Source organism: Ovis canadensis, chromosome 10, assembly GCF_042477335.2.
Source record: "Ovis canadensis isolate MfBH-ARS-UI-01 breed Bighorn chromosome 10, ARS-UI_OviCan_v2, whole genome shotgun sequence".
Lineage (NCBI taxonomy): Eukaryota > Metazoa > Chordata > Mammalia > Artiodactyla > Bovidae > Ovis > Ovis canadensis.
This window is the reverse complement of record NC_091254.1, coordinates 40,554,969-40,571,316: the sequence shown is the minus strand read 5'-3', so window position 1 is coordinate 40,571,316 and position 16,348 is coordinate 40,554,969. Positions and strand designations below refer to the sequence as shown.

Below are 16,348 nucleotides of genomic sequence, written 5' to 3'. Positions count from 1 at the left end.
ATATGTTTATGGATTGTTCCATAATCAGGTGTGACTGCAAAGCAGAATAGAGAGTAGATAGAGTGATTTGTGGTAGAATGTGAGAGTGATTACCGTAAGCTGAAACCAAGTTGATGAGGCTTTGAATATCAACATAATTTCCTTTCATGTGGAATTATCAAAAAATTGCTAGCAGGAAATGGTTTAATCCTATTTATTTGCCTTGAGAAGTTTGGAGATATTAGAGTTTGGATGCTAATTTTTTAATGAATTCAGATGGACTATTTATTCATTTTGAAGAGAAAATCATTGTACATTATACAAGTAGAAATATTCTCTTAATTATACATCAGGAAAAATGATTCCTTGAATATTGGAATGTCATTACTATGTTAATATCAGCAACATTTGTCACATAATGAGTCTGGGGAAAGGAATAGATTTTGTCATATGTATGTTATCCTAACATAAATTCAACGAAAAATGACTATATTTTTGATGCTTGTGAAGGTTTCAGAGATTAGTGTTAGAAAATAACATGCCTCTGCTCATAATAATTAGATAAACAGTTTTCTTGCATTCAGCAGTGTTGTGACACATTTTTTCATATTCGTGTTAAGTAATTCCAGTTTGATTGATTAAGGTTCTACTCAGTGAAATTTTGCTTAATTAGCAGCTATGTCAGTTACCTGAATTCCACTGTCATCCATACATTATGCCATTACCATAAAGTTTATGGTGAATGTTTTATGAGTAATGTTTAAGAAAAATTAACATAGAAGACGTATAATATTAAGTAGAAAAGGATATAGTGATAATAGCAGCTACCATTTGGCTTTAAAAGTACCAGGTATTGTTTATAGTGCTTTATTTATAATATTTTGTGTGTTGGGTGTGTAGCAGATGAAAGGCAAATAACTTGTGGGTGGTCATACAACTATAGGTGATAGAGATTCAGATGCAAGCCTAACTGGTTTTTGAAGCTACAGCTTTTAACTCCATTGTACTGTACAGACAATATGATATTCTTTTTTAATTTTTAAAGTTTTTTGTCAAGTTTTATTGAAATGTAATTGATACATAACTTTTCTTAGTTTGGGTTTCCCTGGTGGCACAGTGGTAGAGAATCCACCTGCCAAGCAGAAGGTGTAGGTTCAATCCCTGAGTTGGAAAGATCCCTTGGAGAAGGAAACAGCAACCCACTGTAGTATTCTTGCCTGGACAATCCCATGGATGGACAACAGAGCCTGGTGGGCTACAGTCCATGGGGTTGCAAAGAGTGAGACATGACTTAGTGACTAGACAATAACAACAAATTTCTTAGTTTAACGTGTAGAGCATAATGATTTGATACATGTATATTATTGCAAGATTTATCACAGTAAGGATAATTAACAAATCTATCACCTTTCATAGTTATAATTTTTGTGTGTATTGAGAACTTTTAAAATCTACTCTCAGGAACTTTCAAATATACTGTTATTAACTATAATCAACATTCTATATATTGTATACCCAGAACTTATTTATCTTGTAACTAAAAGTTTGTACTCTTTGACTACCTTCATCCACTTTCCCCATCCCTTACACTTACCTCTGGCAATCACTAGTTGGTTCTCTGAACGTAGGCCTCAATTTTTGATTCTCCGTGTGAGTAATGTTTGTCTTTCTCTGATTTATTTCACTTGACTTAATACTCTAAGGGGCTTTCCTGGTGTCTCGGATTGTACAGAATCTGCCTGCAGTGCAGGAGACCTTGATTTGATCTCTGGGTCAGGAAGATCCCCTGGAGAAGGGAATGGCAACCCACTCCAGAATTCTTGCCTTGAGATTTCCATGAACAGAGGAACCTGCTGGGCTACAGTGCATAGGGTCACAAGGAGTAGCAAAAGTCGGATATGACTGAGCATGGATACACTTTCACTTTCAATCCCCTAAAGATCCATCCATGTTGTATATAGCAAGATTTCCTTCTTTTTTATAGTTGAATAATTCAGTTCATTTCAGTTGCTCAGTCGTGTCTGACTCTGTGACCCCATGAAATAATTAATACCATCTTATCTTTATTCATTCATCTTTCAATGAATACTTCGTTTGCTTCCATGTATTGGTTAAAGTAAATAATATTGCAGTGAATGTGGGGCTGTGTATATCTTTTCTAGTTAGTGTTCTTGTTTTCTTTGGATAAATATCCAGAAGTGGAGTTGCTAGCCCACATGGAAGTTTTGGCTTTAATTTTTGGAGAAAACTCCATACCAGTTTCCGAAGTGGCTGCAATAACTCACTCAACTTTTAGTGGAGCTTTCTAAGAAAACAAAGATCGCTATTGTAGTCTTTACCAAGATGGGCTATTTTACAGATAAAATAAGTACAATGTCAGAAGTTTAACAGTATGTATTAATAGATTATAGTTAATTGAATATTTGTAAGCTGTTCTTGAAGCTTGAATTTCCACTGGAAATTCTAGGTGGAATAGCATGGTAAACTTAAAACTGTCTTAACTTTGGCATCAATAAAGTGTGGGTTTTCCAACATGAATTCCGGTTACATGCTGAGACTTTGGTTTATCTTGCTCTTTGAAAAGAATTTCAGGTTCAAATTCTACAAAATTTTCGATACAGCAGTGTGTGTGCTCTAAAAACAATTTTTGCCTACTCTTTCCTCCTGAGTTTTACTATCTGTTTTACTTACCTCCTCTCTCCTCCAAAGGGTCACACACTCATGTCATTCTGCATTAAGAACAGTGAATATGAATATGACAGCTCATCAGAATTAGGAAGTTGTGTATATATCTTCACACTTTGACATGTTAAGAGACAATTTGAGGATTGTATAACATTTAACATTTTTACATGCTGCCTTTTTAGAGAATTTTTGAAGTACATTTATTTATACTTATAATTTCTATTTTCTAGATATTTCAAGACTAATAATTATTTTTGTTCCATAAACATAGAATTTTATTTAGGAAAATAAATTTTTAAAATATGAATTTATGTTGAAAGCTCATAAAAAGAGAGTTAACAAATTTGCCTTGTTTTTGCTGGTGTTGGATGTATTTTAAGATACATTTTTAAATTAAAATGCTTGATTATGAGTGAACACTAGGTAGCATGAGTGAACACTAGTTAATGCATTCTACTATTTTGGCAAACACTTATGAATAAACATTATTTATATTAATTCACATTGGAAGAATGAATATCTGTTGGAGCTGAAGAAAAAAATGAGTCTATTAGCAATATTGTATATGAAGGATTCTAATGAAACCTCAGTCCATAGTTCATCAGGCACTCTATTTATCAGATCTAGTCCCTTAAATCTATTTCTCACTTCCACTGTATAATCATAAGGGATTTGATTTAGGTCGTACCAGAATGGTCTAGTGGTTTTCCCTACTTTATTCAATTTAAGTCTGAATTTGGCAATAAGGAGTTCATGATCTGAGGCACAGTCAGCTCCTGGTCTTGTTTTTGCTGACTGCATAGAGCTTCTCCATCTTTGGTTGCAAAGAATATAATCCGTCTGATTTCTGTGTTGACCATCTGGTGATGTCCATGTGTAGAGTCTTCTCTTGTGTTGTTGGAAGAGGGTGTTTGCTATGACGAGTGTGTTCTCTTGGCAAAATTCTATTAGCCTTTGCCCTGCTTCATTCTGTATTCCAAGGCCAAATTTGTCTGGTACTCCAGGTGTTTCTTGACTTCCTACTTTTGCATTCCAGTCCCGTATAGTGAAGAGGACCTCTTTTTTGGGTGTTAGTTCTAAAAGGTCTTGTAGGTCTTCATAAAACCATTCAACTTCAGCTTCATCAGCATTACTGGTTGGGGCATAGACTTGGATTATTGTGATATTGAATGGTTTGCCTTGGAAATGAACAGAGATCATTCTGTCATTTTTGAGACTGCATCCAAGTACTGCATTTCAGACTCTTTTGTTCACCATGATGGCTACTCCATTTCTTCCAAGGGATTCCTGCCCACAGTAGTAGATATAATGCCAAAGAATGCTCAAACTACCACGCAGTTGCACTCATCTCACACGGTAGTAAAGTAATGCTCAAAATTCTCCAAGCCAGGCTTCAGCAATACGTGAACCGTGAACTTCCAGATTTTCAAGCTGGTTTTAGAAAAGGCAGAGGAACCAGAGATCAAATTGCTGACATCTGCTGGATCATGGAAAAAGCAAGAGAGTGCCAGAAAAACATCTATTTCTGCTTTATTGACTATACCAATGCCTTTGAATGTGTGGATCACAATACACTGTGGAAAATTCTGAAAGAGATGGAAATACCACACCACCTGACCTGCCTCTTGAGAAACCTATATGCAGGTCAGGAAGCAACAGTTAGAACTGGACATGGAACAACAGACTGGTTCCAAATAGGAAAATGAGTATGTCAAAGCTGTATTGTCACCCTGCTTATTTAACGTATATGCAGAGTACATCATGAGAAACACTGGGCTGGAAGAAGCACAAGCTGGAATCAAGATTGCCACGAGAAATATCAATAACCTCAGATATGCAGATGACACCACCCTTATGGCAGAAAGTAAAGAGGAACTAAAAAGCCTCTTGATGAAAGTGAAAAAGGAGAGTGAAAAAGCTGGCTTAAAGCTCAACATTCAGAAAACTAAGATCATGGCATCTGGTCCCATCACTTCATGGGAAATAGATGGGGCAACAGTGGAAACAGTGTCAGACTTTGTCTTTTTGGGCTCCAAAATCACTGCAGATGGTGACTGCAGCCATGAAATTAAAAGACACTTACTCCTTTGAAGAAAAGTTATGACCAACCTAGATAGCATGTTAAAAAGCAGAGACATTACTTTGCCAACAAAGTTCCGTTTAGTAAAGGCTGTGGTTTTTCAGTGGTCATGTATGAATGCAAGAGTTGGATTGTGAAGAAAGCTGAGCGCCGAAGAATTTATGCCTTTGAACTGTGGTGTTGGAGAAGACTCTTGAGAGTCCCTTGGACTGAAAGGAGATCCAACCAGTCCATTCTGAAGGAGATCAGCCCTGGGATTTCTTTGGAAGGAATGATGCTAAAGCTGAAACTTCAGTACTATGGCCACCTCATGAGAAGAGTTGACTCATTGGAAAAGACCCTGATGCTGGGAGGGATTGGGGGCAGGAGGAAAAGGGGATGACAGAGGATGAGATGGCTGGATGACATCACTGACTCGATGGACATGAGTCTGAGTGAACTCCGGGAGATGGTGATGGACAGCGAGGCCTGGCATGCTGCGATTCATGGGGTCGCAAAGAGTCGGACACAACTGAGTGACTAAACTGAACTGAACTGAATGAAACTAGCAGAAAATCATCTAATGGGCCTATTTGTATTTGATTTACTGGCTAAAGAAGAGTTTTTATATAGATTTGTCAGAATTGCCCATATTTTATATTTAAAAAGCACTAATAAGCAAAGTCTGTGATTAGGAAGCAAAATCTCCTCTAGGAAGCTGTGCTTAAAAGAAAACAAAGCAAATATGAAAAACTAGAACATCAGAATAATCCCCTCATTGGGTACATGCTTCCTAGGTAAAATGTTTTATAAGATATTTGGGAAAAGAGTTAAGATAGACCTACCTTATATTGACTAATGCTTCATAATGAACAATAATTCTGGTGACGCTTTTAGATATTTCCCACTGGTTCTGGCTACAACAGAACAATTGAAAAATCAGCAGTTACCGATGATACTCAAGATAGCCGAAATATGCACGCCCAGTACATAAGTTTTTGTGCAGAAGAATCTTAATTCTACTCATGATCTCGTCTTTTGTTTGCTGTATAAATCTCTACAAAACTTTTTTTCCCTTTTTTTAACTTAGAAAAATTAACATACAACTGAAATATGTTAGTTTCAGGTGTACAACATGATTGTATATTTTGAGTATATTGCAACATGATCACCACAATAAGTTCTAGTTAACATCCATCATCATAGTTACAAATTTTGTGTGTGTGTAATGAAAACTTTTAAAATCTTTTCTTTTAGCAACTTTAAAATATACCATATACTGTCACCCTGCTGTATATTACATTCCTATTTTATAACTGGAAGTTTATTCCTTTTCACTGTTCTCAGCAATTTAGCCACCCCCCAAATTCATGAAACTCAAAGTTAAAGAAAAACACTAAGATCATGGTGTCCAGTCCCATCACTTCATGGCAAGTAGAAGGGGAAACAATGAAAGCAGTGACAGATTTTATTTTGTTGGGCTCCAAAATCGCTGTAGACCATGACTTGCAGCCAGGACATTAAAAGATGATTGCTCCTTGAAAGGAAAGGTATGACAAACCTAGAAAGCATATTAAAAGCAAACATCACTCTGTTGACAAAGATCCATATAGACAGGGCTCCAGTTTTTCCATTTATCATGTAAGGATGTGAGAGTTGGACCATAAAAAGGGCTGTGCTTAATTGCTTCAGTCATGTCTGACTCTTGGCAACACTGTGAACTGTAGTCCTCCAGGCTCCTCTGTCCATGGGATTTTCCACGCAAGAATATGGGAGTGGGTTGCCATTTCCTCCTCTAGGGTGTCTTCCCAACTCAGGGATCGAACCTGTGTGTCTTACATCTCCTGCATTGGCAGGCAGATTCTTTACCACTAGCGCCACCTGGGAAGCCCTAAAAAAGGCTGAGCACTGAAAAATTGCTTTCGAATTGTGGTGTTGGAGAAGACTCTTACTTGAGAAGTCCCTTGGACAGCAAGATCAAACCAGTCAATCCTAAAGGAAAATCAACTCTGAATATTCATTGCTGAAGCTGAAACTCCTCAATACTTTGGCTGCTTGAAGGGAAGAGCTGACTCATTGGAAAATACCCTGATACTGGGAAGGATTGAAGGCAAAAGGAAACAGGGATGGCAGAGGATGGGATGTTTAGATAGCATCACTGACCCAATGGAAATGAATTTGAGCAAATTCCGGGAGATAGTATAGGACAGAGGAGCCTGGTGTACTGCAGCCCATGGGGTCACAAAGCGTCAGACATGACTTAGTGACTGAACAGCAACACCACCTCCTTTATCTCTGGCAAACCATCTATCTATTCTCTGTATCTGTGAGCTTTTTGTTTGTTTTTGTTTTTTTTTTCTTTTAGATACCACACACAAGTGAGATCATATAATATTTAACTTTTTCCTATCTGACTTATTTTACTTTTTATAATGCTCTTAAGGCCGATGCACATTGTTGTAAATGGCAAGATACCATACTTTGTTTATGACTAACATTCCAATGTACATATATCCCACTTTTTCTTTGTTCATTTATTTATCTTTGGATGTGAACATCCTTGTTATTCTCTGCCTTTCTATACACCCTCACCAACATTTATTATCTCTTGTTTTTCTGATAATACTCTTCATTGTGGTTTTGATTTGTGTTTCTCTGATGGTTAGTGACTTTGAGTACCTTTTCATGTACCTTTGGGCTATCTATTTTACATCTTACTCAGAAAAAATATATGTGTTCACATCTTCTGCCTGTGTTTTAAATGAATTGTTTCTTTGCTGTTGAGTTGTGTGAGTTACTTTTATATTTTATATATTAACCCCTTATTAGACATGATTTGTAGATATTCTCTCCTAGTTTACTTCCCTGGTAGCTTAGACGGTAAAGCGTCTGCCTACAATGCGGGAGACCTGGGTTCAATCCCTGGGTTGGGAAGATCTCCTGGAGAAGGAAGTGGCAACCCACTCCAGTACTCTTGCCTAGAAAATCCCATGGATGGAGAAGCCTGTTAGGCTACAGTCCATGGGGTCGCAAAGAGTCGTACACGACTGAGAGACTTCACTTTCACTTTCACTTTCTCCTAGTTTGGTAGGTTTCCTTTTCATTTTTTTTTGGTCGTTTCCATTGTTGCTGTGCAGAAGCTTTGTAGTTTGATGTAGTCCCACTTGTTAATATTTGCTTTTGTTGTTAATATTTGCTTTTGTCAAATTTTTTAAAAAATCATAAGGTAACCTCTACTAAGAGCATATGTTGGTCTTTTTCCAGTTGCTATTTCCATCCTTTACATATTGCTTTTCTTGGTATATTATTATCATCATAAGGAGACATCACTTCTCTACGTGATTGTCCTACAGTTTGCCTTTCTCTTATCCAGCTCCTTTAGTCTTTACTTATTTGGTCAGCTTCCCCAGTGTCTCAGTGTTCTGTGTACTCTTCTCCCAGATTCCGTCAATTAAATAATTTTATTTCTATAAGTTGCTGCTGCTGCTAAGTCACTTCCATTGTGTCCGACTCTGTGCGACCCCATAGACGGCAGCCCACCAGGATTCTCCAGCCAAGAACACTGGAGCAGGTTGCCATTTCCTTCTCCAGTGCATGAAAGTGAAAAGTGAAAGTGAAGTCGCTCAGTCGAATCCGACTCTCCGCGACCCCATGGACTGCAGCCTACTAGGCTCCTCTGTCCATGGGATTTTCCAGGCAAGAGTACTGGAGTGGGGTGCCATCACCTTCTCCTTTCTACAAGTTAGCTCTTTTGTTATACTCTAAAATAATTAATAGTGCTTTTGATCTCTGGTTCACAAAATAGGTCAAAATTCTAACATATTTGTTAAATCTTACTCTAAAAAGGTGTTAAAAACACAAATGTTGAGATTGATATATACACTTTGCTATATATAAAATAGATAACTAATAAGGACCTACTGTATAGCACAGGAACTCTTCTCAATGCTCCATAATGACGTATATAGGAAGAATGTATTTAAAAAAGTGGACGTGTAGCAGAAACTAATACAACATTTTAAAACAACTATACTCCAATAATTTTTTTAAATAGCATCTTAAAAATGTTCAGGTGTTAAACATTTTGACCATTTATGATTTTATTAACATTCATATTAAAGTATTTATTTTATAACACTAAGGCAATCAGTGAAGGAGGCAATTACATGTATTTTATATTGCCAGTAGTAGCTCAAATATGTATTAAAATACTTTTTAAAGAATTTTTTGTTTCAATTTCCTGTTATAATTATCACCTATTCTTTAGTACATTAGGAATTGAAGTAGAGTCTTTGATTCAGATATATTTTAATTTACCTGTTACCTCTATCTTGTATGAATCTGTGAGTTATAAAAGCGATTAAATTAGGAAACATTGAGATGAGAGATAATGTTCTACATCCCATTTAATTGAGAAGATAGCGAAAGATCTGATCCAAAATAGTGACATTTTCTTACCTTATGTCTAATATTCAAATATATAGACATGCATACATTTAAAAAGTAAGGGTACCATCTATAGTGACGTACACATAGTTTTCATTTTTCATGCTGCTCCTGTCTTCTGGAATGCTAATAATGAATGATTTGCATCCAGGTTCAAGTTAGTAAGACTCTTTCAGTAGTAGTTCAGAAAACTGTAGATAATTGGCTAAATTTGTCCTGACATGTTTGATCTGCATGCAGTTCAGTTCAGTCGCTCAGTTGTGTCTAACTCTTTGTGATCCCATGGATTGAAGCACTCCAGGCCTTCCTGTCCATCACCAACTCTAGGAGCTTACTCAGACTCATGACCATTGAGTCGGTGATGCCATCCAACCATCTCATCCTCTGTCGTCCCCTTCTCCTCCTACCTTCAATCTTTCCCAGCATCAGGGTTTTTTCCAATGAGTCAGTTCTTTGCATCATGTGGCCAAAGTATTGGAGTTTCAGTTTCAACATCAATCCTTCCAATGAACATTCAGGACTGATTTCCTTTAGAATTGACTGGTTTGGTATCCTCACAGTCCAAGGGACTCTCAAGAGTCTTCTCCAGCACCACATTTCAAAAGCATTGATTCTTCGGTACTCAGACTTCTTTATGGTCCAACTCTCACATGCAAACATAACTACTGGAAAAACCATAACTTTGACTAGACGGACCTCTGTTGGCAAAGTAATGTCTCTGCTTTTTAATACACTGTCCAGGTTTGTCATAGCTTTTCTTCCAAGGAGCAAGTGTCTTAATTTCATGGCTGCAGTCACCATCTGCAGTGATTTTGGAGCCCATGAAAAGGAAATCTGTCACTGTTTCCATTATTTCCACATCTATTTGCCATGAAGTGATGGGATACTATTATGTGATTTTTGCAAAGGTTAAATGTATTTATCATTGTCAGTTTCATACACCTGCAGAGAAATTTTAACTGTTTCTAACTGTACTTTTCTTATTGTAGTCCTTTATTTCTTGTCCTTCATTTAAAGTGATAATATGAACTTTTCTTCTGGGTTTTGACATGGCTATTGTGATTTTTTGTGGAGTGTGGAGTAGCATTGATATCACTATCTTGATATACTTTTTGTAATAAAAACATTTTTATGAATAAATATTTTTTAGTCTCAACCGATAGCCTTGTTTCTATATTAATAGTTCATGTGCCAGGCACTGTTTACTTCTATACATGCTTTTGAAAGTGTTAACAAGAAAAATTTGTTTATGTTATGAATTATTGAAGTAAGAGCCTATTTACATTTAATACCATCTGACCTTGGTAGGCTGCAGTCCATGGGGTTGCTAAGAGTTGGACATGACTGAGTGACTTCACTTTCACTTTTCACTTTCATGCATTGGAGAAGGAAATGGCAACCCACTCCAGTGTTCTTGCCTGGAGAATCCCAGGGATGGGGGAGCCTGGTGGGCTGCCGTCTAGGGGTCACACAGAGTCAGACACGACTGAAGCGACTTAGCAGCAGCAGCAGCAGACCTTATAATATCTTAATAAAATTATTTTATATATGATCAAAATTTTAGTAAAAATGATAACATGAAGATTTGAGTGTGTTTATTAGCATAATAAACTGTAACTCATAGAACTGAGGTGAGAATAACAAAATAATGCCACTGACAAGTACCCAACACATGGAAATATCACAACAAATTGTTTATCTTAGTTTATCTTAAGTTTTTCTCTGCTTTAAAACTTGAGATTTTTAGTATGTTTCATTTAAAGAGTGTTTAACTTAAGTTTTATTTTTTCAGAGCACCTTCAAGTTTAAGTCTGAAAGTGATATTCATTTAGCAGAACATCATAAACAGGTTCTGTATGATGGGAAGCTTGCAAGTAGTATTGCATTTACATATAATGCTAAAGCCACTGATGCTCAACTATGCCTGGAATCATCACCAAAGGAAAACGCATCGATCTTTGTGCATTCCCCACATGCTTTAATGCTCCAGGTAGGTGAATAGTAGCTTAGTCTTAATGTTCTCATCAACACTGTGTCTTTATTTTTCATTTTATACATTGCTTACCTGTAAATCTCCAGTTGCTCTTTGTTTTTCTTTTTTGGTCTTCTAGTACTTTGAACAGTGTTTTTGCCTTCTGTATTTTATTTGGCAATATAGTTTACCTTGGATTTGTTTCAGAAATCTGTCTTTTCTGTTGTATTTTCTGTTTCTTACCCTTTGAAATAAAATCAGTGAATTAATAAATAGATAATTGTAAATATAAAAATACTTTCCTATAAGTATTTTTTCCCCTAACATAAAAATTGAGTGCTTTTGTATCTATTAATAGCATCTTTTTTAAAATATATTTTGATTTAGACACTCATATTTTCAGTGTAAAAATCTCTCAACTTAAGCTTTAAATTTAAGTGATTATCAAAATATTTCAAATTTTTATTTTAAATTTGTATAATATTATATAATTTTGATTTAAAAATTTAAAAACAGATTTAAAAATATCTATTTTATTTAATTTTCTTACAAAGTTATTTGAAACAAGGAAATAGTGATAACATGCTTTAGAAAATTTAATACACATTTTTGTTTTTGAACATAGGATGTAAAAGCTATAGTTACACATTCAATTCATAGTGCAATTCATTCAATTGGAGGGATTCAAGTGCTTTTCCCACTTTTTGCACAACTAGACAACCGGCAGCTCAATGACAGTCAAGTGGAAACCACTGTCTGGTAAGTTTTCTTTCAATATGTAACTTATGGTATTTTTTAATTGTTTAGATTATGCATGGTGCCCTTGGTGCTATGTAAATATATTATAATACTGGTTTTTATCCTTATAATGCTAATAAAGTTTCTTTAGGATTAAGGCAGATATATTTACACTAAGTAAAAAAGTTGACAAATTTTATAACCACAAAGGAGTGACTTCCTTGATAAAAATATTCTTACTAGGTATAGCATAGTGATTATAATATGAAGTAGGAAAAGTGTCAGTCCTGGCCTTTCACTTTGCAAATGAATGCTCATTGTTTGAATTGTTGGTGAAATCCTGTCAAATTAAACAAAATTACTAGGGTAAAGTTTATTCTCAAGAATAGTATTTAATAACAGTTATATAATTTATATCCTAAATATTAGTGTTATTGTATAATGCTAGTATCATAATACTAGAGCAATATTAATTGAAATTAGCTTTTTTTCTATGTTTGAGAACCTAAACCTAACCACTGGCATATCCATGTTTTATATATCCAGAATTTTCTAATTAGATTTATTTCATGTGCAATTTTTATAACTTCTTTTTTTTAAATTAAATACCTCATGTATTAAACTCCAGCTTAACTTTATTTCGTAGAATCATTTATGGCATAAGTTAAATGTGAATTACACAGATAGTTTAACTATTTCTGTATATGTTTAGAGAATTTAAAGGGAAAGTTATATAAGTAAACATTAATTTAGTTTACTAAACAGTAATATAGAAATGCTTCATTAATATATACATATATACATGAGATTCTTTATGGATCATCCAATTTTGAATTGATAGAAAAAATAGTAAATGAAATTAAGATGGGGAAAAATTTATAGAGTTCTTGAAATGTAACATGATTTTTCATATTAATTATTTAAATTAGCTATTAATTATTTAAATTAGCTATTAACAAACTTCTCTCTTAATATTGCTCATAATATTGTCCCTGTATTGGGACCATCTTTATGTAAAGTATAAATCTAAATATAAATCTGACCTGTACATTTACAAAACTCAGCTCTCATCCATGGGTCATGCTTTTATTCTTTCTTTTTTTTTAAATCAGTATAATGTATTGGTTAGCATTTTGATGTGAAAATGAATCTGGAGGCCATGTCCTGCTGAGATACTACTTTGCTATGAGATCTTCAGTCATTTTATTGAGAAATAGATCAGCTTAGCTGAAAAATGAAACTTTAAATCCCAGTCCTAATTTAAATGCAAATGTTTTGTTCTTTATCATCTAAGTGAACTAGGACGCATTATGATCAGTAATTTAAAACCTAGTAAGTGCTATGAAAAGAAGTTAGAGGTGAAATAGCAATTAGAAAACTTCATGTGTAATTTAAATATTTCTTATGAATTAATATTAAGTCCATAATTATTTTAACCTGAAATATAGTGATTTACTTCATGCAGAAAAATTAGAAAGATTATGCAGTTTGAATGTTATACTTAAAATTATTATAATAATTTATATTATTGAATAGTTATAAAATCTCAGTGCTAAAACTATATTTAACAGATATCTGGTCCATTCATCTAAGGACCGGGACCAAGTACATGATTATTTGTCATATCCTGTTTTCAAAACTCGTTTTAGTGTTTGTATTATATTTCGATATTTAAATTGTATTTATTTTATAACAGATAAAAGGTAGTATAAAGGATCAGCTTTCTGATTTTCATTTGGATTTGTTTTTAGTTCTTTTATATCATTCATGTTAATTTTTCCATGCCATAGCTTTAATTTTTTCAGTGATATATATGTTCTTAGTTTATGGCCAATAAAGTATAATAAGAAATGTATCACTTTCCGTTTCAGTAATAATACATACCTGTTTTGGGTATGTATTTCAGCCCTCCCGTGTGGTTCACTTATGTGCTATTTTGAATTCTTATCCAATAGCTTTTCATTAGTTACTTCAAAGCTCTTGATGTCTGAGGTTGGCTTTTTGATGTTTGTGTGTATCAGTAATGAAGTCTTTTGTTATATTTAAAGTTTGAAGGGCCACCATTTTGGTGGTAATACTGTCTTTCAGTTTTTAAAATGTTGAGAAAAATTTTTAAATGGAACATACCCCTCTACTTGAAGAACATAAATTGTTAGCTTTAGGGCAAGGATTGATAGAATTCCTTAATTTTGGGCTACATCTTAAATTCATGTATATGAGTGAGAATTTAAAATAGGATATGTTATCTTATTTTTAGTTAACTTTAAACTTCTAGCTGAATAGGGATGGCTTTCCATATGGTGCTAATGATAAAGAACCTGCCTGCCAGTGCGGGATAGTTAAAGAGATGTGGGTTCTGTCCTTAAGTTGGGAAGATCCCCCGGAGGAGGGCATGGCAACTCACTCCAGTATTCCTGCCTGGAGAATCCCATGGACAGAGGTTCCCAGCTAGCTACAGGCCGTAGCAGACATGACTGAAATGACTTAGCACACACGCAGGCACGCAGTGATGAATGAGAATCTATTTGAACTTTAAAAATCTTCAACAAAATTTTATATGTGCCCATTTTAGAAAATGTTTTTTATATAATAAATATATGCCCCAAATTGCAATATTGTCTTAATTCTTGACTGCCTTTTGGAGAAATTGAGAGAAACTCTGAAATAAGTTAATTCTTTGCCTTTTATGTTTCAAGCTAAAACATCTTAGTTTCATGCACTTTCCTCCACTCAGTAGCCTGATTTATGAAGCATTTTATTGTTTATATAAGGTTCACTTCTATTGACACTATAATTTATTATTGTTCTAATTTTTTGTTGAGTTTTACTGTATATATTGAAGTCTTAATATTAAAATAATTTATTGAAGAAATTATTTTCTAGAGCCTTTAAAAATAGACTTTGTATGTACAGGAGAAATTTTATGACTTTGTTTTATCATGAAGGCTACATATTATAGTTGTTAACTAGTGTGGATGTTCAAGTTAGAAAAACTTGAATTCAAACCCCAAGTTTATTTATTATTATTGCCATCTGACAAAAATGGTCCACTGGAAAGGGGCAAACCACTCGCGTATTCTTGCCTTAAGAACTCCATGATCAGTATGAAAGGGCAAAAATATGTGACATTGGATGATGAGCCCCCCGTGTTGATAGGTGTCCAGTATACTACTGGGGAAGAACAGAGAAATAGCTCCAAAAATAAGGAAGAGGCTGTGCAGAAGTAGAAATGATACTCAGTTGTGGCTGTGTCTGGTAGAGAAAGTAAGGTCCAATGCTGTAAAGAACAATATTTCATAGGAACCTGGACTGTTAGGTCCATGAATCAAGGTAAATTGAATCTGATCAAGGAGGAGACAGAGCAGCCTGGTGGGCTACAGTCTGTAGGGTTGCAAAGGGTTGGACACGACTGAAGCAACTGAGCATACAGCATACAAGTAGGAGATGGAAAGAGCGAACATGTTAGAAATCAGTGAACTAAAATGGAAAATGGACAAATTGAATTCAGATGACCATTATATCTACTACTGTGAGCAAGAATCCCTTAGAAGAAATGGAGTAGCCCTCATGTCAACAAACAGTCCAAAATGCAGTACTTGGGTGCAGTCTCAAAAATGACAAATGCTCTTAGTTCTCTCAATTTGTTTCAAAGGCAAACTGTGCAGCATCACAGTAATCCAAGTCTCTGCCCCAACCACAGAGGCTGAAGGAGCTGAAGTTGAATAGTTCTACAAGACCTTCTAGAACTAACATCAAAAAAAGATGTCCATTTCATTATAGGGAGTTGGAATGCAAAAATATGAAATCGAAGAGATACTTGGAGTAACAGGCAGGGTTGGTCTTGGACTACAAAATGAAGCAGGGCAAAGACTAACAAGAGTTTTGCCAAGAGAACACACTGGTCATAGCAAACACCCTGTTCCAATAGCAGAAGAGATGATTCTACACATGGACATCACCAGATAGTCAATACTGAAGTCAGATTATGTTCTTTGCAGCCAAAAATGGAGAAGCTCTATACAGTCAGCAAAACAAGACCTGGAAGTGACTTTGGCTCAGATAATCAGCTCCTTATTGCAAAATTCAGGCTTAAATTGAAGAAAGTAGGGAAAACCTCCAGTGTATGACCTAAATCAAATCACTTATGATTATACAGTGGAGGTGACAAGTACATTCAAGGGGTTAGATCTGGCAGACAGAGTGCCTGAAAAACTATGGACAGAGATTCATAGCATTGTATAGAAGGTGGTGACCTAAACCATCCCCCCAAAAAGAAATGCAGGAAGGCAAAATGGTTGTCTGAGGAGCCCTTACAAATAGAAAGAAGAGAAGCGAAAGGCAAAGGAAAAAGGGAAAGATATACCCAACTGAAGAGACTTCTAGAGAACAGCAAGGAAAGAGAAGAAAGCCTTCTTAAGTGAACAATGTAAAGAAATAGAGGAAAACAATAGAATGGGAGAGACTAGATA

The 16,348-nt window shown here is 35.1% G+C and overlaps 1 protein-coding gene across 5 annotated transcripts in view; it reads left to right on the top strand.

Annotated features, from left to right (window-relative positions):
• NBEA (neurobeachin) overlaps nucleotides 1–16,348 on the top strand; it is a 669,183-nt gene that overhangs the window by 132,225 nt on the left and 520,610 nt on the right. For all 5 annotated transcript variants that reach the window (XM_069601566.1, XM_069601568.1, XM_069601567.1 and 2 more), the window contains exons 9-10: nucleotides 10,962–11,159; nucleotides 11,767–11,900. In XM_069601566.1, coding sequence (XP_069457667.1) covers nucleotides 10,962–11,159; nucleotides 11,767–11,900 — 332 coding nt within the window. The remainder of the gene's footprint in view (nucleotides 1–10,961; nucleotides 11,160–11,766; nucleotides 11,901–16,348) is intronic.